Below are 21,030 nucleotides of genomic sequence, written 5' to 3'. Positions count from 1 at the left end.
TTTAAGCACTTCTTACAAATATGAATGCATTTCTATCCTGGAAGCCACAGAACGGTTAAGTAACTTGCCTACAGTTTGTGCAGCTGGTGAACGGCAGAGAAACCCAGGCTGGTTGCTCTCAACATTCGTGCTCTTAATGCTTACATTTTGTGGCTTCTTCTCTGGAAACATCCTTGGTTCCTGCCCCTTCTGAAGCCTACCTCTCTAGTCTTGCAATAATTCTGCAGGCCAACCCGCCCTCCGACACCCTTCTAGTAATTTCAGAGTTGGTTTCTCGCGGTTGCAATCAAGACCCCTGACTGACTCAGTCCCAAATCCAATTACAGAGGCAAGTTTAGGTGAACACAAAAGGCTCCTCTGAACTCTGGCCCAGTAACAACTCAATTACCCAAGGACACTGGCAAGAGGAAGGTAGGCTTTGGCGGGGGGTTCCCTCTATTTCCCCTCACATAAGCTGACTTGCACACGATTTTTCATTCAAACACACACACACACTCTAATAATTTCTTTTTTTTTTTTTAAACATCTTTATTGGAGTATAATTGCTTTACAATGGTGTGTTAGCTTCTGCTTTATAACAAAGTGAATCAGTTATACATATACCTATGTTCCCATATCTCTTCCCTCTTGCATCTCCCTCCCTCCCACCCTCCCTATACCACCCCTCTAGGTGGTCACAAAGCACTGAGCTGATCTCCCTGTGCTATGCGGCTGCTTCCCACTAGCTATCTATTTTACGTTTGGTTGTGTATATATGTCCATGCCACTCTCTCACTTTGTCACAGCTTACCCCTCCCCCTCCTCATATCCTCAGGTCCATTCTCTAGTAGGTCTGTGTCTTTATTCCCATCTTGCCCCTAGGTTCTTCATGACCTTTTTTTTTTCCTTAGATTCCATATACATGTGTTAGCATACTGTATTTGTTTTTCTCTTTCTAACTTACTTCACTCTGTATGACAGACTCTAACTCCATCCCCCTCACTACAAATAACTCAATTTCATTTCTTTTTTCTCATAATTTCTTAAATAAGAGTCTCAGGAATCTAAGAGACCTTCTGTATGGAGACCACCTCTGGTCATATTTCTGACAGTTATATTCCTTTCAACACCAGGAACTTATTTTGAGTTCTTGCTAATTTTAAGCTCCCCATGAAAACAGAGAGGAAATCACTAAATCCTGGCATCCTGACCTTCCCCAATTCTCAGACCTCTCACTCCCAACATCTCCATCTCACAACAGACCCTCGGCCCCTGTCACCTGGACAACCTCCTCCCAAGGGATTTTGCTGCCTTCAACCTCTCCTCTCCCCATTCTGCACCGCACCCACCTAGACTAAACTTTAAGAAATGTTTTTGTCAACTGATGGTGACTGCAACCTTCACTGTTAGATCCTGTCCACATACTGTCTCAACACTATTCTGTCCCCCAAACCCATATATATATACCGCATGGAGTGGTTCTCAAATGTCAGTGTGAGGCACAATAAGAATAAAAACAATGTAGTACTTTTCTATAGAACTATGAAGAGCAGTTCTTTATTAGGGGGTTGTGTTCTGAAATGTGAAGTCACATATTAGTTCTCCCTTTTAAAAAAAAATTTACTAGGGCATTAAATACAAAGTCTGGCAACCTTTACAGCACACAGGTTTTCCAATGACACTTTCCATTGCTAATAACAAGGTTACTTAGCACAAAGACAAACTCAAGATCGTTCATCACCTTCCCTCAATTTACAGATCCAACCCTTTTACCCTGTACTCCTGCCCCAGCCAGGCCCATCCCTCAGTGTCCCTCCTCCATGCCATGCTCACTTCTGCCCTGACCTAGCCTACTGTCTTCTCTGCATGGTATAGTAAGTTAAGTCCTGCTCTCAAATACTACCTCCACCCAGTAGTTCCTTTCCATCCTGCTAATCAAGCCCAATCTCCTTTCTCCTCATGGTATATATTGTCTAAACCAATTATTCTTAAATGGGCCATCGTGACATCCTTAACTTAGTTGTATTTGCCACAAGAGCTTTATTATTAGTAAGAGAAATACTGAGGTTTAATTTTTTTAAATCAAAGCAGATTGGTTTTTTAAAACAATATACCGAATAGATCGGTGGAATTCTTATGGGAGAAACAATCTACCACTTGTTGACCGAGGATGCAACATAACCCTGGGATGGTCAAGCACGTGAGCACCATGACCACGCTTCCTGTGTCTCATGACAGAGGGAAAAGCTGAGAGCCACTGGAATGGATCAAGCAGCAATGGGCAAGAGGTTTTCCATGAAAGTTCATGACATATAGAGACAAATCTTAAGTCTTGGCATGTCACACTCAAAAAGAACAAACTTCCTCTTTTATACCTATACGCACTAGGCACTCCAATACTTGCTAAATTTAATTAATTACTACAAGCAGAATCAGACAAGTTTCTCCACCAGACTATGAGCTCCTTAAGTAGTCCCCCATCTAGCTCCCTTAGGGAATGGTAGCTGGTACGCTATAATATTTATTGAATTAAAAAGTGGTGAAGTTTTATGGAAGGAAATAAATGTAAGTATACAACTTCATGTACACTTTAGAGGAAGTCTAATGGAAGAAAATATCCCCCATGTGTTCAAGCATTATTAAGAACCTACTATGCTCCAGGCACTGGTCTAATTTACAACCACGTATGAAACAGACAATAATCCTTGCCCTTGGGTAGCTTACATACTAGTGGGGAAAGACTGAGCATAAACAAAATAAATAACTTAATTATCAATTATTTATTAGAAGGTGGAATAGGACTAGGACACAGGAAGGAGGTAATGTTACAGTCTTAAATAGGGTGCCCAGTGCGTCTCATCAAGAGAATGGCCTTTGTGCAAAGACTTGAAGTAGGTGAGTGGGTATCTGGAGAGAGAAGTTTTCAGATAAAGAAAACAACAGGTGCAAAGGCCCTGAGGTGGAAGAATGCCCAGCCTGATGGACGACCAGCAACAAGGCCACTGGGGCTACAGCAGTGAAAGATGGTAAGAATGTGGCTTTATTAGATCTGAGGACAAGACCGTCTTCTTTTGTCTATAAAGCAAATTCTTTGCACTGTTAACACACCACTCACATTTACTTCTAACGTAAAATATGTCAGAATCTCTGGGCAAATCAAAGTGCAGTATGTACAACCTTTGCTGCCTAATAACTAACCTTGATTGTTATTTTACACCTGCTTTGTTCTTTTCCTACTGTAACAGCGAGTTTAATTTTTGAGATCAAAGAACTGTCAGGAGCATAACTGCTCAGGAGAAGTCGTGTTTGCAAGTCTTCGTTAGGATACTGTGTGTCACATTTCATGGGAACTGGCAGATCTGTTCTCTTGCTTTCATTTGTGCTTTCATTTCTTTCTTGAGGTCTTAAAGAAGAGATAAGCCTATTTCTTAGAGCTGTATCCCAAATGATTAGTTTAACTGTGATGCAGCACATAAGATAAGACCAGATACCACCCTTACCAAGGTAACGTAGACCTAAACCTGGCAAACAGACAAAGCCCAGCCCCTATGTCACCTCCACTTAAAGTTTTCCTCTCGTCTCCAGCCCAGGGAGGTAGATGTTCCCCCTTTGGGCTTCTAGGTGCTTTTTGTTCTATCATAGTCATTATCATGCTATGTATTTTGCAATGTGTACAGCTTTATAAGACTATATTGTAACACTACAAACATGTTTACCTCCCCAGCTGGACCTACAAGACTGGTATTATGCCTTTATTCATTTCTGACTTCTCAGCTTCTGCAGCCTGAGGGAGACATTCCTAATATCTGTGTCCCTTTTCTCCTTCAGAGCTCCTGGGAAGAGGACACTTCCCTGATGCCTGGCTACGAGTGAGGTCATGTGACTTGCTCTGGCCAATGAGATGAGAGCAAAAGTCCCTTCAGGCAGGTGCATTTAAATGCCCTCGTGAAATTCTCCATTCTTTCTTCACATTTCACAGTCATCGTGGAAGGTGAGGACATGGAAATGCATGATGGAAGCAGAGCCACCACATGGAGGACAGCTGCCCTGGCAAGCACCCAGACACAAAATGGTCTTTCTGTGAATAAGAAATAAACTTCTGCTGTGTGAAGCTACAAAGATTTTGGGGTACTTTTGTTACTGCAGCAAAACCTAGGCTATCCTGACAAATCAGATGGTAGGTGCCTTATACAGATTTTTAGAAGGAAGAAAAGATACCAGGAAATGCGAAAGTGAGGATGACTCACTGGATGGCAGTCTGGGATGTAAGGGGTAGGTGCTACATTATTAAGAAGCTGCCTGCAGCGAAAGAATGATTAACAAAATCATTAATCCACTTTACTTTGTGTTCTGTTTAGCCTTGTACTCCCAAAGCTAATTGCTTAAATGAAGGTGCTACATTTATTACGGTCATTAAGAAATGAAACTGATTTTGAATTTCACAATCTTAGTTCTCACCAGAGGAATACCTTTTTGAATACATCCATTGACCTGGACAGAAGTCTCTATTTAAAGGAGGTAGTTTTGAAAATGTAATGTTAGTCAGAGTCAAACTCTGCATCCCCCAATAGAGACCAGTTACACAGTGGTTATTCAAGCTCTTGAAGAAGTTCCTCTCGTCTTGGGAAATTAAGGAAGGGAGGGGGAGAGGGTGATATAAGTGCTGTAAGAGCTTAAATCATCTTAAAAAAGAAAATTAAGGGAGGTTGGATCAGGGCTTCCCTGGGAGTCTTAATGATCTTTAACATGAAAAAGTGGGCTTGAATCACCCAAACTTCTAAAAAGAGCACGTAGCCTCCCCTTCCATATCAAACAGCCTTCAGCTGGAGCCAGGTAAATGGTAAAAGGATGAAGAAATAGGAGGGCTGTGCAGGGAAACAAGGAGAGCAAACAATAGGACGAGCTGATTCAGAGAAGACGTGCTGGGAAAATGGTCCACGAGAAAAGCCTTAGGGAAGAAAGCTTGGGGGAGGAGGAGGAGAGAAAAACAAGAAGGGTAGAGCCAAAGGAAACCAAACCCAAAATGAAGATGGATACCTCATTCCAAGGGAAGTGAGTAAGGAGATGAGTCCTCAAAACACCCGGACAAAGGCTCCCAGAGATTTCTCAGGGCCTAACCAGAGACGGAGATACTAAGAAGAGAAGGGCTCCTTCCCCAGGTAGGGAGATGGGGAGGTCTTCCACTCTAGGTCTTCCACTCTACCTTGTGGAAACAAGGTAGATCAGCAAGAACCATCCTCACCCCAGGGTCTGAGACTGGAAAGGAAGCCTACGATGGGGGCCCATCCATGCCCCCTCCTCTACACTGAGCTCCTCTTTGTTCCCTGGACAGGATACAAACTCTCTCAGGATCATCTGCACTAGAACCCCTCTTACTCCCTCTGGTCAGTTTCCACTAACAGGTGATGCTCACACATCACCCATTCAAGGCAGCCTCCATCTAGGAAGGCACCATCCCCCTCCTGGTAGACTTGGGATCCTCTCCTCCGTGGCTTGTCTTCTCTGGGTGCCCAGCCACCAAGTCCTACTGGATAAATGACCAGAAAGGAGGGAAAATTCAGCAAAAACAAAGGGCTCATATGCCTTAAATCTGTGCCACGGTTACACAAGGTGATTCATGATTTGCCTCAACTGTATGAGGTCACACCCCCAACTCCCTCACATAGCCATGTTTTCTGACACATAAATATATGAAAACCCAGAAAGAGGGAAAAAATTCCAGAATTCATTCTTCCTCATAGAGAATTTTTCTTCTTCCTAAAGAACTGTAACAACAGAAAATTTGAGATCAAGGGCCTGTTTTGTCTTTAAACATTTCATTTATTAAGACAAAGTATTAAGATAACCTTCACTATCCCCGCCAAAAAAAAAAAAATCTCTAAAAGCTGTGAAATAGTTTCAACCTGGGCATAACATTTCAATATAAAAGAACTGATAAACACACAGAACTGGTACGAGTTTGTGCTGTGGTCTTGCTTCATGGTGAGGTTACTATAGATGATGATGTGGCTGAGTGCCAAAACCATGAAAAGCGTCTTTCACCTTATTGACACGCCCATCACTGGAACCCATGGGCAAAGGAACCGAAGGCCTAATTATTCTATTCAACTATCTGTTACTTTATAAATGTAGTTCTGGCAAGCATTTCAGAACATGTTCAATATACTGTGACAAAATTTAGCCAGATCAAAGTACCACAAAAAGACCTTATAACTCCTGTGTATAGACTAACAACGCTAAGGGTGTCTGAGAAAAGGGCAGGGGCTGGAAAACAAAAATCAAAAAACCTGTCTGGCAATTGTAGAAGAGGAATGCAAATTCTTCATATAAAAGCTTCTCTGACTCTGAACCCTAGCCATCCAAGTTTACGCTCAGGAATGATGCAGGAATGGCACTCGGGTCACATTTTGGCGCAGTTATAGCTTCTCACCAGAAACCTCCCAGGACCTTCTGAGGTTAACCCAGCATCAGTTTAGAGGCCAGGCCCCTTCCCTGCACTCCTCACCTCTACCCCCCACCTAAACTTCAGGGGCTGGGCCAATCACTGCCCATGCCCACTCCATTCACAAGGTTCTTCTCACCCAAGGCTACACCTTCTATTGTCACTCTTCCCAGCACTGCTCTTCCTTAGGCTCCTGTATCAATCAAGGGTCCTCTCAAAAGACAGCCTATCAAAGATGTGTGGGCAAGGTTCCGAGACCCAGCAGGAGAGGCTACAGAACACAGGCGTTAGTAATGACAAGGCTTTAACAGCCATAGGCAGGAGAGACTACGGGAAGACACAGCTTTACTGGAGGCTGGAGAGAGCCGAAAAGTGATGGAGGAGAGACTGCCCTGTTGTAGCTAGTAACAGATGGTCACAGTCACTGCCAGTACCACACTGAGAGAGAGAGGGAAGGGGCAGACATCCACCCCTGACTCCTTTCCTCCCCTGGCCTTCCACTGACTGAACCCAAACCAAAGCCACATGGCGCGAGCCCTAGTGAGGAACATCCAGGGGGCGGACTCCAAGGTATAGACCAGAACACAAAAGAGAGTGCAGGGGATTGACAAACAGAATTAATTCGCTCAGCTGCCACGGACCCTTTCTGTTTCAAATGCTCATTGCTTTTTGAACTGCCAGTCACTTTGTGGAAACCAATAAGGGGGAGTTTCCAATATTATTAATTCCATCAAGTTCTTATAGTCACAGACTGCCATCTTGGCTTGTCCTTCCATCATGGAGGCGGCAAACAGAAAACCAGGTAGACTCCTGGCCTCAGTAATTTCCTGATGTTGAAGGGGACCAAGCTTTTAAGGCCCTTTAGACCAGTGCGAGTCCATGACCCGGCAGCATTAACATCACCTGGAACCTGGCAGAAATGCACGTTCTTGGGCCCCATCCATGACCTATGAAATCAAAGTCTCTAAGATTGGGGCCGCAGAGTCTGTGATGTTTTTTTTTGTTTGTTTTGTTTTTTAAATTTATTTATTTATTATTTATTTATTTTTGGCTGTGTTGGGTCTTCGTTTCTGTGCCAGGGCTTTCTCCAGTTGCGGCAAGCAGGGGCCACTCTTCATCGCGGTGCGTGGGCCTCTCACTATTGCAGTGTCTCTTGTTGCGGAGCACAGGCTCCAGACGCACAGGCTCAGTAGTTGTGGCTCACGGGCCTAGTTGCTCCGTGGCATGTGGGATCTTCCCAGACCAGGGCTCGAACCCAGGTACCCTGCATTGGCAGGCAGATTCTCAACCACTGCGCCACCAGGGAAGCCCCCAGAGTCTGTGTTTTAACAAGCTGTCAGGGACTCTCAGGTATGTGTATGCTACAGTTTGAGAAGTCCTCCTTTAGATCCCATCTTTGACAGCTTTAGGGAGAATAGACCATAGATATCCTATCAGAGACCCTTCCAGCCTAAGGAGCCCTTGACTCTTAACTTCCTTGCTGTGACCTTTAGCAAGATACCAATGTCTGAGCCTCTTACTTAACTGCTATCTCCATAACCAATATAACCTATTTCAGCTTTTCAAAGGGCTTTATCCTGAAATCCCTCAGATTTGTCATTTCAGGCAATGATGGTGATGGCAGCAAGGACAACAGCAGTAACTCACGCTAAGCCTTCTCAGCACAACCAGTTCTGTCTGAAAAGTGCTGTGCGTATTAATTTACTTCCACGCCCTCCCTGGGAGGTGGGCACTACCTTTGCTTCACAGCCGGTGAGGTTGTGCCCTATGTAAAAGCTCAGGAACTTGTTCTGTCTATATGCGAAAGGAATACCTACTCCAGAGCGATGAAAACAGTAAAATAAGAACGTGAAAGCACTTTGCAAATGTAAAGTCTTAAATAAATGACAGCAGAGTGAACAGCCAACTACTGATGAACTGAATGTGCTGAGTTGTTTTAAGCTCTAACTTCATGAGATATGCAAGGTAGATTAGAATATGACTAGGAGGCTTCTTTTTTTTCTTTCTTTCTTTTTTTTTAAAGGAGCTATGTGCCAAGAAGAGTAGGAAATTTCAGTGTTTCAATGGGTACTATTTGAAGATTTTTCATAAATTTTAAACAGTAGAGGAAAACAAATATTGATGCTAATGTAAGGCTAAGAAATAGCTTTCACTGATGACAAGAAATAGCAAAAAACCTCTTATCTAAAAGATAAAACCACCTGGTAAGCTCTCGCCAGACACAAAGGACTGCTGTCACAAGTTCTCTTCTGACACCTCTCCCAGAATTCTGTTTATGGCCAAACAAATGATTTACTCTTCTAGAAACAGATTCATAGGTATGTCCTTTTTATTCTTTTGGTATGACAAGATTCTCAATTTAATCAGAATCTTCCTGTCCTTCAAATGCTCTTTCTACTAAAGCATTATCTTCCTCCTCTTCAACTCAAGAGATGAGGTGAATATTAAAGACCCATCTTTCCCTCTGTCTAAGATACACCCCAAAGTGTTCTGGCGGTTAAGTTGGCATCTCAGTGGAGAAAGACCACTGCTCCGATCTTGGTTGGGCAGACAAGGGCCAAGAAATGAAAACTGGTCCCCTCTCCCACCATCAATTCCATCATGATAGAATACTGGTATGCCATTTTAGAGACGGAGACTCAAAAATGTTATGTGACTTATTGACACAGTTGTTAAATGACAAACACACAGAAAAATGTCCTCTCTCCTATACCAAAGCCAAATTCTATTTTCATGGATTCAAACAGGCATCATACTTCCCCTAATATCTAAAAGGTAACGTCACACATCTTCTTTTTTGTTTTCCCCTACAAAAGAAGATTTCATACCTATATATAAATTCCCAGCACAATATGATGGAGTGAACCATTTGTAGTGTTTGTTCATTATAGTCAACATTTAGAGTGTTAGGCCAAACAGAAGTGATAAGCCATTCACTTCCCTCAATAGTAACAGGCGAGAGCAAAACAAATTTACAGTCAGCACCAAAGGCAAAAGTGTTGGGCAATCATAAGTATTTGCATGTACACCTCATAACAGCTGCAGGTAAATGATTTGACAAGGTCAAATTAAACTGAACTGAACAGCAAAACCACCAATGGGGCTAGAGCGTAAGTTGCCAGACAAGTTAGAAAAAAAATACAGGAAGACTATCAGCTAGATTGCAGAAGCCCTGGTTTTCCGGACTCTTTAACTTTAGAAAGGTATGTTTTCCTTTATTAGAAATCCTGAATTATGTTTTTTCTACAGATAACACAAATGGTGCAAAATGCAAAGAAAAGCATTTTACGAGGGAGAAGCCAATGCCTCGTGAACAAAGCAGGTAAAACATAAAAAAGATTAACTGAGTCACAAAAGATAAGATCTGCCAACTCCCCACACAATGTACAGTGACTCAAAGGCCAAGTCTAAATCTATTGGCATTTGGGTATACTCATGGTTCTTAGTTTTTAAAAAAAAAAGGAATTTATATGGGAAGTTTAACTTCTAAATTTTACTTAAAAAAAATCTGGAGGGAACCAATAATAAACTTTCTATGTGTATATAATTTCACCTTCAACATTACTTTAAGGATATTCATGCTTTTTGTAGGAAAAAATTTAAATGTATTTTCCTCTGTCATTTAAGCCATTAGGTAACCAATTATCAGTGCTCAGATAAATTGTTAATATACTCTTCATTCAATTTTTCACACTTCACAAATAGGGGTTTTGTTTGTATGCACCATTTATTTTTTAACAGGAGAAAATCAAACAAAAGTTTAATAACATGTATACATGGGAGAGACCCAGAAGTGAGTGATTTGTATGCACCATTTTAAAGCTGTGATTTACTTTGATATTTCTACAGATAAACTATTCAGCTACATTTAAAAACTAAAACATGGCTTACTATAGTTGTTTTATTCTAAGACACCAAAATTTTAAGGTATATTATCAATTTAATAATAGTTTTACAAGGAAAAAAGTAATATCCCATTAAATGACCACATCAATTTAACATACATCCCTATTTCAAAAGTATTAAAATGAAAAAGAGAGAGAGACTGTAATCAAGGAAATACATTCTTTTATTTGGAGAGAGGATACAGCAGAACAGGCAGACCTTGTAACATGGAGCCAGATTTCCTGGGTTCAAATCTTGGCTCCTCTACTTATTAGGTGATCTCAGGCAACCTACCTAGCCTCTTTGTACCTCATTTTCCACTTTAGACAAGAAGAAGACAATGAGAGCAACTGCCACACAAGGCTGTTATGAGGATTCAATCGGTTAATGTTCTGAAAGTACCTCAAACGACCGGGACATGATAAATGTTATATAAGAATCTGTTAAATAATAATAGTTATCACCACCAACACCACCACCTCCCAGGGCTCACTGAAGCTTTTGCTACATTTAGAGGTGAGCAATTTCCAATTCAACAAGCCAATAAAATGCTTTAATTCGGGAAAATATTTACTGAACGAGCACTTCATACTATGCCAGATTTTTAGAGGAAGATAAGAAGTAAAATAATTATAGAACCATGGTGCTGCTTCTAGAAGAAGGGCCTTTTAACTAGGGGTGTGTGGCGACCCAGGCTTCAGAACATCCACAAGCCCTCTGAAATGAGATGCAAAATTATGTCTGCACGTGCATTTTTCTAGGGTGCTATCCCAGATTCCTGAAAAGGCTTGGGTTCGGGGGGGGGGGGGGCGGGGAGTTAAGAGCCATTTGCTTCAGGTAATCACACATTAAAAGGTAAATATCCCAAAGCTTAACTTTATTAAAAGATACTTGTGTATTCTCAATAACTTGATTCACTTATAAATGGGTTCATTTACTTTGACAGGTATGCACACTTCCCCCTTCCTAATCTAAAGTTTCTTAATTATCAAACAAGTCATCTTCAGAAATGTAACTCCTGGGTTACCAGAAACTCATTCTACCTTCTCTGCCAGTCTTCCTGAAAAGGAACCTACTTGCTTTATAGATCTCCAAGTCTATTTGTAATACGGAGCTAGTCAGCTTCCAAACCACGTGAGCAATGGCTTCCAGAATGAGTCATCCCAAACCTTCATGTTTCTTGTACAATGGCTGATATTGCTGGGAGATGACGGACAGCTGCTACTCAAGCCATCGCCAAATCTTGCGAGTAATTATAGATCGATCCTGGAAGCCATTACTAAAGACATGGGAAAGAAAATAAGCTGTGTTTTGCACTAAACTTGAAATGTCTGGGGCCCCCAGTGTTTCTTATAAGTACCATGCACTAACCTATTGTGCCACTGGAGCTCCTTGGGGCACCCATTGTTTCAATACACCACGTTATAATTATTGTCAAAGTCTTAGACAACACGGTTTTGGGGAAAGGCCACAGATTTTGGAATCAGACGGTCCTGGGCTCCATTCTACCTATACTATTTCCTAGCTGGGTAATCATGGAAGGCTACTTAATCTCTCTGGACTGTAGTTTCCTCACAGATGAAAATACCTCCTCCCTTTAGGGGACTATTGAAGTTTCAATCTGATAAAAGACATGCCAGAATCCACAGTGGTGTCTGTGGACTTTCCCTTTTCCATACCCATTTATGAATGATACATCATAATAATAATTAGCCATGGAAAAAAAGTCATTGATTTTAACTATTTCAACTTCCCATAAAATCTTAATAACCTCTCACAAATTACTCCTAGGTAACATATTCATTACTGGAAAGATCAGTATTCATAACCAGGGTTGTTATGAAATACTGAGGCAAAAAAAATGACAAGTACTCCCAAGTCATCCCCAATGAATTTTCTCCCACCTTTCCATCTATTTTTAGCTGCACAATTACCAATTACTGCCAAGTCAATTTAAGAAACAGTGCAAGTGTGAAACACAGACTATTTTGTATGGTACCAGTATTTAGACACTATCTAAAATATTCACTATATGTTAGGACATTGCGTTTTTTAAAAACTTGGAAACTGACATTGCATATGAAAGCAAAATTTTTTGCGCCTAGATTTCCATAAATATGTCTATGAAAGTCCATTTGCCTAGAATAAGCATCCAGCTGGGGAAGGAAAAATTTAAGCTCCAATGTGTCCAAAACGTCCCATACATTGTCTCTCAGAAAAACCTGATCCACAGTGTATCTCATTACAGAGGAAGAAACTGAGGCTTAGAGAGCTCAGAGAATAACATGCAAGGATACATGCAGAGAATAACATGCAAGTGACAGCCCTGTGACTCAATCCCAGTTTCTGAAGCTGTGGCCCAAGCTCTTTTCCTCTGATCTAATTATGCAACCAAAGCCTGTGTGAGGGGGTCGGAGGGGAGAGAAAGAAAGTCAATATGGCATTAACTTGCCCATGAGGTCCTTTGCTAGAATTACAAGAAGTTAAAATAGAATAAATGAATCTGTAATTTCTTTTCCTTCTTCCCAAATATTTTTAGAGGTGACATTCACAGAGTTTTACTTCACTTATAGCCATGGTCGACATAGTTCTATGATATGAAAGTTCGAGCTGGTAGGAAGTCAATGTTTCTCAAATAAAACCAACATGTACCCTCATATCTGACCTGACTCACCTTTCCTGAAAGATGCATGCCTCCCTTAATGGCCTTTATCTTCTGACAGGCTACCGTAAGCAGATTAAGAAAAGAAGTAAGCAGGATGAATTCACAAGCTTTTTGGATTGATCAAGGTGGGCCTGGGTGTTTTTGCTTAGGACACACTGAATGCAACTTTTAATCTTAGTAAATATTAGTTACCGTACACCTATAACCACAGTAGTTCCCCTCCCCCCAGCCCACCACCCCTCTACCCCAATCCCAGTAGGTGGATCACAAGCCTCTTTGTGCTCCAATGAAAGAAAAGTTAACGTGTGGCATTATCAACAGCATGAACTGACCACTCAGAGTGGAAGGTCATAGGGGCAGGTACAATAAAGCTATGGGCATTCAGAATAAATAGACCCTTTGCCCTCAGTGCATTTGAGACTGGATTCAAACCTCCCTTCCCCTACCCATTCAGTGATCTTGGGCAAGTTACCTCTGGGTTTCAGTTTCCTCATCTGCAGAATACAAATAATAGCATTGAACACACAAGCTTCTAGTGAGGGTTAAAGTTTACATAAGAACATGCAAGGCACATAATTAAGTGCTATGAAGGGTTAGCCACTGATTTTAATTTAAATACAAGGAACAAATTACATGCTTTGCCTATGAGAAGTGTGTATAAAATGACTATAAATTGGCCATACTGGTATAATTTGGAGCAGAATGTCCTTCTCAATCAACAAAGTCTTATTTCCAGCAGAGGAGGGTGTTAAGTCACACCTAAAACATTCCAGCTCGGACACAGGAAATGGGCAGCTCTGATCTTCTCTGAGAGGGAGTCATGGGGTAGAGATTGTAATAAATGAAAAAGTGAGAACTTCCAGTTTCTCAAGTCTGAAGAGCACTTGTCACGTCATCGGGATCCTGCCTGAGTGAAGGGTGGCTCAAGGGAAGAGGTCAGGGGAGAGAAGACTAATGCAAAGGCTGAGCATCACTGGAGGACTTTGGTGAACAAACTGGAGCAACTGGTGAATCATTCTAGCTGCTGTAAATGAAACAGATTTCAAGGAGATGAAGAAAGTGGTAGAACACTGCAGAAAATATCACAGCAGCCAAAGCCCAAAATAAGCCAGTCCCAGCAGTCTGACAGTATATATAGAAAGAGGGAATGGTAGTTACCAGTTATTTTATTAGAGGGAGAAAATGACAGTCTTAGAAACATCTGATGAGAAGAATTTTAAAAGAAACAATAACTTAAGATGAAAGGCTTAAAATAAAGGTTGAAAAAAAATGCAACCGCTAGGAGAGGAAAAAGTTGGGGGAAACAAATGGTTTTCAGTAAAAAGAATCAGTACTCCTTGGAAAATGGCTGATTTTGGGTCTGGAGCAGGAAATGGACAAGATAAGCTTAGAATACCTTGTGCTGGAAAGCAAGAAAGGTATTAGAGACTACTAGGGCCTTGTAAAAAGTATACAGGAGATGGGTTCCCTTGTGGCGCAGTGGTTGACAACCTGCCTGCCAATGCAGGGGACACGGGTTCGAGCCCTGGTCTGGGAAGATCCCACATGCCGCGGAGCGACTAGGCCCGTGTGCCACAATTACTGAGCCTGCGCGTCTGGAGCCTGTGCTCCGCAACAAGACAGGCCGCGATAGTGAGAGGCCCGCGCACCGTGATGAAGAGTGGTCCCCACTTGCCGCAACTAGAGAAAGCCCTAGCACAGAAATGAAGACCCAACACAGCCAAAAATAAATAAATAAATAAATAAACAAATAAATAAATAAAAATTTAAAAAAAAGTATACAGGAGATAAGTATAAACTGAGCACCAAGAAGAATACTGACTTCAATGGATTGAAACAAATACATTAAGATCCACAAGATCTTACTGATACTTGAAAAAGAAAAACTCATTGATTATCATGGGAGGTTGTTAGGGCACTAAATCATAACTCAGAAAATTGATAGAAGGAAAAAACTAAGCTTTTTCCCTGTCTTTCCTACACGATTTGATTTTCAGGAGACCTAAGTAGTTCATGAGGGTAAATTCTTTATAGACAGAATCCCAATTGATAAATGCAAGAGGAATGATAGATTTACATCATCATCATTTTGCAACCTCTAATGAAATGGATCTAGGTTACAATCATCAATGATTGATGCTACAATCATTAGGTGAAAGGTAGAAGGGTAAGATGACGCTACCTAAACCCACTAATCACTTTGATATCTCAAAGAGAGAAACATCCAGACATCACATGTCTCGTGATGTGATGCAACACTTTTACACAGAAACACCTACCAAGGATGCTCGCCTTTAAGTCTGAATCTAATCAAGCCTCTACATCTCACAGCCAGATTATAGGAAACATGGAAAATAAAGGTACAAATTAGACAACACCACAAGTAAGAAGTCAGCCCAGAAGCGGGACATTCTACCTGACAAATTACCTGCTATCTCCATCAAATCAAAGGCGTGAAAAAAGAAGGGGGGGAGGGGTTGTTATAAAATAATATTGGAAAACCTAACAACCAAATGCAATGTGTAGACCTTGTTTAATTCCTGACTGCAACAAATCATAAGTGAAAAGACACCTTTGAGAAAAATTAAATATGGGAATTACATTAAGGAATTTTGTTAATATTTTTAGGTTTGAGAAAGGTATACAATTTTTATGTTTTTTTCTTTTTTTTTTTTAAGGAAAAAAGCCCTTATCAGAGATATAAACTGAAACACTTATGAATGAGATGACATAATATTTAGGATTTTGCTTTAAAATATACCAGCCCCCATTAAAAAAAAGTGGGGAAAGGAGAAATAAGTGAAACAAAATTGGCAAAATGTTAATAGCTGCTGAAGGTAGGTAGTAATTACACTAATCTCTCATAATCTCCATAACACAAAGTTTAAAAAAAGAAACAAACAATTAAATGGTTTCGGTGGAAATTCCATCTGTGCCTTATCTTACCACTGACTTTTTTAGGAGGTCCTCCCAGAAAGAAAAATTTAGTCATTCCCCACTTAGCCTAAAGCAGTGCAAAGAGTCTTAATCAGTTTGCATTCTGAATTCAATATGATTAGAAGTGACTGAACCAAGGAACCAGGAGTTCTTGTAGTAACAAATGTCAGCTTAATTTTTACTCATAAGAGACAGCCTACAAGGCGCCTGGGTTGGGCAACACAACCCACAAAGAGCTTATCAGATGACAGTTGATGTCAGATTGTCAAGATCTGTGGGAGCCCAAGACAGCATGAGCAAGAGACTCACATATTCCTAAATCAGATCTTGGTCAATACAGAAGTTGCAAACTTTCTTACCAACTTGTGTAATGCACAAAGCTACTTTCTTACCAGTAGTAATGAATTTGTGCTAACTTGTCCCTATAATCAGTCAGCTGTAATCTGGAAGTAAGGCCCATGAGATACAAAACTAAAGGTCCACAAAAAGATCTAAGCCATGATTTATTTGCACTGGTATCACTGCCCTAACCAAGGGGCTAACCATATGACCCCAGGTGCTTACAAGTCATCCACTGGTTTGGCACATATTTCTCATGCTTTTCTCTTTCCTTCAAACCCTTCTGTTATGGACTGAATGTTTGTGTTCCCCGAAAATTCATATGTTGAAGCCATAAGCCTCAAGATGATAGTGTTTGGAGGGGCTTTGGGAGGTACTTAGGGTTAGACTAGGTCATGAGGGTGGTGTCTCCAAGATGGAATTAGTGGCCTTATAAGAAAAGGGAGAGAGATCAAAGAATTAGAACAAAAAATTCTAAAATTTGTATGGAAACACAAAAGACTCCAAGTAGTCAAAGCAGTCTTAAGAAAGAGAACAAAGTTATAGGTATCACACACACCCTGATTTCAAACTATACTACAAAGTTACAGTCATCAAAACAGTACGGTACTGGCACAAAAACAGACACACAGATCAATAAAACAGAATAGAGAGCCCAAAAATAAACCCACGCTTATATGGTCCATTAATCTATGACAAATGAGGCAAGAATATACCTTTTCAATAAATGGTGCTGGGAAAACTGGAGAGCTATACAGCAAAAGAATCAAACTGGACCATTTTCTCACAACATATACAAAAATAAACTCAAAACGGTTGAAGGACTTAAATGTAAGACCTGAAACCATAAAACTCCTAGAAGAAAACATAGGCAGTACACTCTGATATCAGTCTTAGCAATATATATATATATATATATTTTTTTTTTTTTTTTGAATCTGTCTCCTCAGGCAAAGGAAACAAAAGAAAAAATAAACAAATGGGACTATATCAAACTAAAAGGCTTTTTCACAGTGAAAGAAAACAATCAACAAAATGAAAAGGCACCTTACTGAATGGGAGAAGATATGTGAAAACGATATATCCAACAAGGGGCTAATCCAAAATATATAAAGAACTCATACAACTCAACATCAAAAACAAAAACAAAAATAACCCCATTTAAAAAAGGACCTGAAGAGACATTTTTCCAAAGAGGACATGCAGATGGCCAACAGGCACATGAAAAGATGCTCAACATCACTAATCATCAGGGAAATGCAATTCAAAAACCACAATAAGATATCACCTCACATCTATCAGAATGACTATCATCAAAAAGACAACAAACAACAAGTGTTGGCGAGGATGTGAAGAAAAGGGAACTCTCCTGCCCTGCTGGTTAAGGTTATAATTGGCACTGCCAATATGGAAAACAGTATGGCGGTCCCTCAAAAAATTAAAAATAGAACCACCACATGATCCAGCAATTTCACATCTGGGTATTTACCCAAAGTAAACAAAAGCATTAATTGGAAAAGGTATATGTGCCCCTACGTTCACTGCCACATTATTTACAATAGCCAAGATATGGAAACAAGCTAAGTGTCCACTGATAGATGAATGGATAAAGATGGCACATATACATATAATGAAAGATTACTCAGCCATTAAAAAAAAAAATGAAATTTTGCCATTTGTGACAACATGGATGGATCTAGAGGGTATTCTGCGAAGTGAAATAAGTTAGAGAAAGACACATACTGTATGAGCTCATATGTGGAATCTAAAAAACAAACAAAATGAAAATAGGCTCAAAGATACAGAGAATAAACAGGTGGTCATGGGTGGTGGGGGGCAGCAAAATAGGTGAACAAGATGAAGAGGTACAAATCTCCAGTTCTAAAGTAAATAAGTCATGGGGATGTCATATACAGCATAAGGAATATGGTCGATAATATTGCAATAACTTTGTGCGGAGACAGATGGTAACTAGACTTGTGATCATTTTGTTATGTATGCAAACGTCAAATCACTATGTAGTACACCTGAAACCAACATAATATTGTATGTCAACTATATTTCAATTTAAAAAACAAAAAAGAAAAGGGAAAGAGAGAGAGATCTCTCTCCCTCCATGTGCACCAAGGAATGGTCACGTCAGGACACAGCAAGAAGGTGGCTGTCTACAGGCCGGGAAGAGAGTTCTCACCAGAAACCAAATCTGCTGGCACCTTGATCCTGGAGTTCTCAGCCTCCAAAACTGTGAGAAAATAAGTTTCTGTTGTTTAAGCCACCCAGCCTATGGTATTTTGTTATAGCAGCCTGAACAAACTAATATGGGTATATATTTCACTTATTTTTCTCTTTCTTTCAAATCCTTTCCAACTCCTTTGATAGGAAGGTTCCAAAAACACAAAGGTGGTTCCAGAGCCAAAGGAGGGGAAAATAGTTGAAAATTACGGGCTTCCAATGTTGGAAAATTTGACAATCCTCCTCCAATAAAAAAACTGGCCATGCACTTATGAAATGTGTTTGGAATGTCCCAAAGAGAAGTCATACAGTATTAGAACTAAAGAAGGGCCAATAAAGTATACACTATTTGAAGTAACCGCATTCAGAATAATTAAGTACATATGTGTATAGGCAAGGTCCACCACAACATCATCCCAGGCAAGGGAAACACAAGCCTCTATGCAGATGAACACTCCAGATCTATTTATAAAGAAACCCTCAGCAATTCTGCTCACAGATTGCCTGGCTTCCCTCACATCTTCAGTATTCTGTGCCGTGAAAAAGTAACTGTCAAGGATAATAGGAACATGATTTGACCTACTTTTCCCTAGACGCCTGCAAGGTCTATAACTCTGGTTCTTGTGTTTATTTAGTCATCACATCTTTGGGACACATTTCCTCGCTTTCTTTGCAGGCAATCCTGTACGCCACACGTTAAGGTCATTTGTGGGTAATTCCTAAACTCCCCTGGTCATGGACTTCAAGATGTCCTATTACACTCCGCTAATCCTCAAAACATCCTTCTGAGGTAGATCATGTACAGTCATCCCTACGCGGGAAGAAAAATTCTTAGGAAAGGAGGAACACAGCCTAGAAAGGCAGAAGACCTCCATCAATTCAGACCCTTCCCTGACCAAAGGAAGCCATTCCAAACCCAGTGTTTCTCCCTAACTCTCAAGTTTCCACAAACCTATCTTGCAAGAGCTGAAAATCCCCCAGTAAGATCTTTTAAGACAGACAACCAAGACTTCTTTTTTAACTTACAGTCCAAAAAATCTACACTGTGGTAGCTTCTCGGTCAAGTCTCCTTAAGGATGGCAAATTTTTAAAAGCTCAGTAAAACCCACCAAAAGGTGCCCAAGGCCCCGGTGAGCAAGGACACCTGACAAGTCAGCCCCGTGGCCAGAGGCCCCGGCAGGGCCTGCTGGGTGACTTATGAAAGACCCCAGGCCGCCCCACTTCTCTTAACTGCAAAACACGTCTGACCTGCTCGGGCCATTAGATGCCCTTAGAACCCAATAAGGCATCGTCCTCCACCAGGAAATCCTATCGAACACAGCAGCAGGAAGTCAATATTTAAGATTCTGGGGGTGTCGCCGAGTACTAAGTGCTGGCGACTTGGGAACCCGGGAGCTAAAGCTCGCCCCGGAGCTTCCAACTCCGGGGTCTCCCCCTCGTCCGTAGCGTCGGCCAGAGCCAGTGACGATGCCCAAAGCTTGCAACGGGGCGTTCAACACCAGCGCACACGTCTCATGCCCCCTGCAAACGGAGATCCCACTCGTGGGGCCTGAGGCTCGCTGTCGGGAAAGGGCTGGCAGACTGTTAGGCATCGGACACCTGCAGCTCCCCCTCTGGGGACAGGCAAACGGCCCTTCTTCCGGCGATGCTCACGGTCCCGCAGCCTCAATCCAGGTGCGCTTGGGTTAAGTCAGGTGCGTATGGGGGAAGGGCAAACCGTCGCTCCCCTGGGGGAACCCCACGACCCCGACGTCCCGGGCCAATCTTCTGCCCAGTCCCTCACAAGGGGGCCCCTCCCGGAACCTCCCCAACTTCCAGACGCCCCCCTCGGTCGCCCGCGAGGGTGGGCGCAGGCTCCACGTGCGCGCCGCCCACGCCCATCCCGGCCGGCAGGACCGGGCCACTCACCCGGCCCCCGGCTGCGCTGCGCTTCCTCCGCAGAGTGAGGCCGCTCCGCAGCAGCGCCGGCAGGTCCCGCAGCCGCGGCCGCGGCGGCACCTGCAGCGGCTCGCGCTCCGGCTCGCGGGCGCTGGGGCTGCGGCGAAAGGCGCCGTCCGCCGCCGCCACTGCCGCCGCCGCGGCCAGGGCCGGACTCTCGCACGGCGGCTGCATCTTGACGGAGCCCACGGCCATCCTCATGCCCTGAAGGCGGCTGCGGCTGCGGCTGAGGCTGCGGCGCCGGCGGCCCCTCTTCACCGCGCTCGCCTCCGCGCGCCGTCCACGCCTTTGCCAGGCAGTGAGAGGGCGCGACTGCGGCTCGGGCGCGGGGCGCGCAGCCAGCCGCTGCCCATTGGCGCGCGCCGCGGTCCCCGCCAGGCTCAGCCCCGCGCACCTCCCCCTCCCCGCCCAGGTGCGCCCGGCCCGGCCTCGCCCCGCCCCGCCCCGCCCTCTCCGGCGGCACACCGCCCGCGGACCTGGACGCCCGCGGACCTGGACCCCGGCAGCCACTCCCCGGACCTTGGGCACCGTCTCTTCCACAGGTGCGGGATCCCCAGAATCCAGCACCAAACCCACTCTACTGCCCGGCCCATCCCCCAACTCCCTTTAGTCT

General features: G+C 42.6%; 1 protein-coding gene across 11 annotated transcripts in view; it reads right to left on the bottom strand.

The window, feature by feature from the left end:
* The window catches only part of RAPGEF5 (Rap guanine nucleotide exchange factor 5), a 219,801-nt gene extending 198,990 nt beyond the window's left edge, over positions 1-20,811 (bottom strand). For 3 of the 11 annotated variants that reach the window (XR_014246424.1, XR_014246425.1, XR_014246426.1), the window contains exon 1: positions 20,388-20,810. Coding sequence is in view for 7 of the 11 variants with exons in the window: in XM_082398268.1 (XP_082254394.1) it covers positions 20,388-20,618 (231 nt within the window). In the remaining 4 variants the exon portion in view is untranslated. Of the gene's footprint in view, positions 1-20,387 lie in introns of all 11 variants that reach the window. The other 8 variants (XR_014246427.1, XM_082398266.1, XM_082398270.1 and 5 more) reach the window with 5 other exon arrangements.
* Between the last annotated feature and the right edge of the window lie 219 nt (positions 20,812-21,030).

The sequence above is a fragment of the Balaenoptera borealis genome (genome assembly GCF_965194805.1).
Source record: "Balaenoptera borealis genome assembly, chromosome: 7".
In the NCBI taxonomy this organism is placed as follows: domain Eukaryota; kingdom Metazoa; phylum Chordata; class Mammalia; order Artiodactyla; family Balaenopteridae; genus Balaenoptera; species Balaenoptera borealis.
The sequence above is the reverse complement of the archived record's forward strand: the minus strand, read 5'-3'. Positions and strand labels throughout refer to the sequence as shown.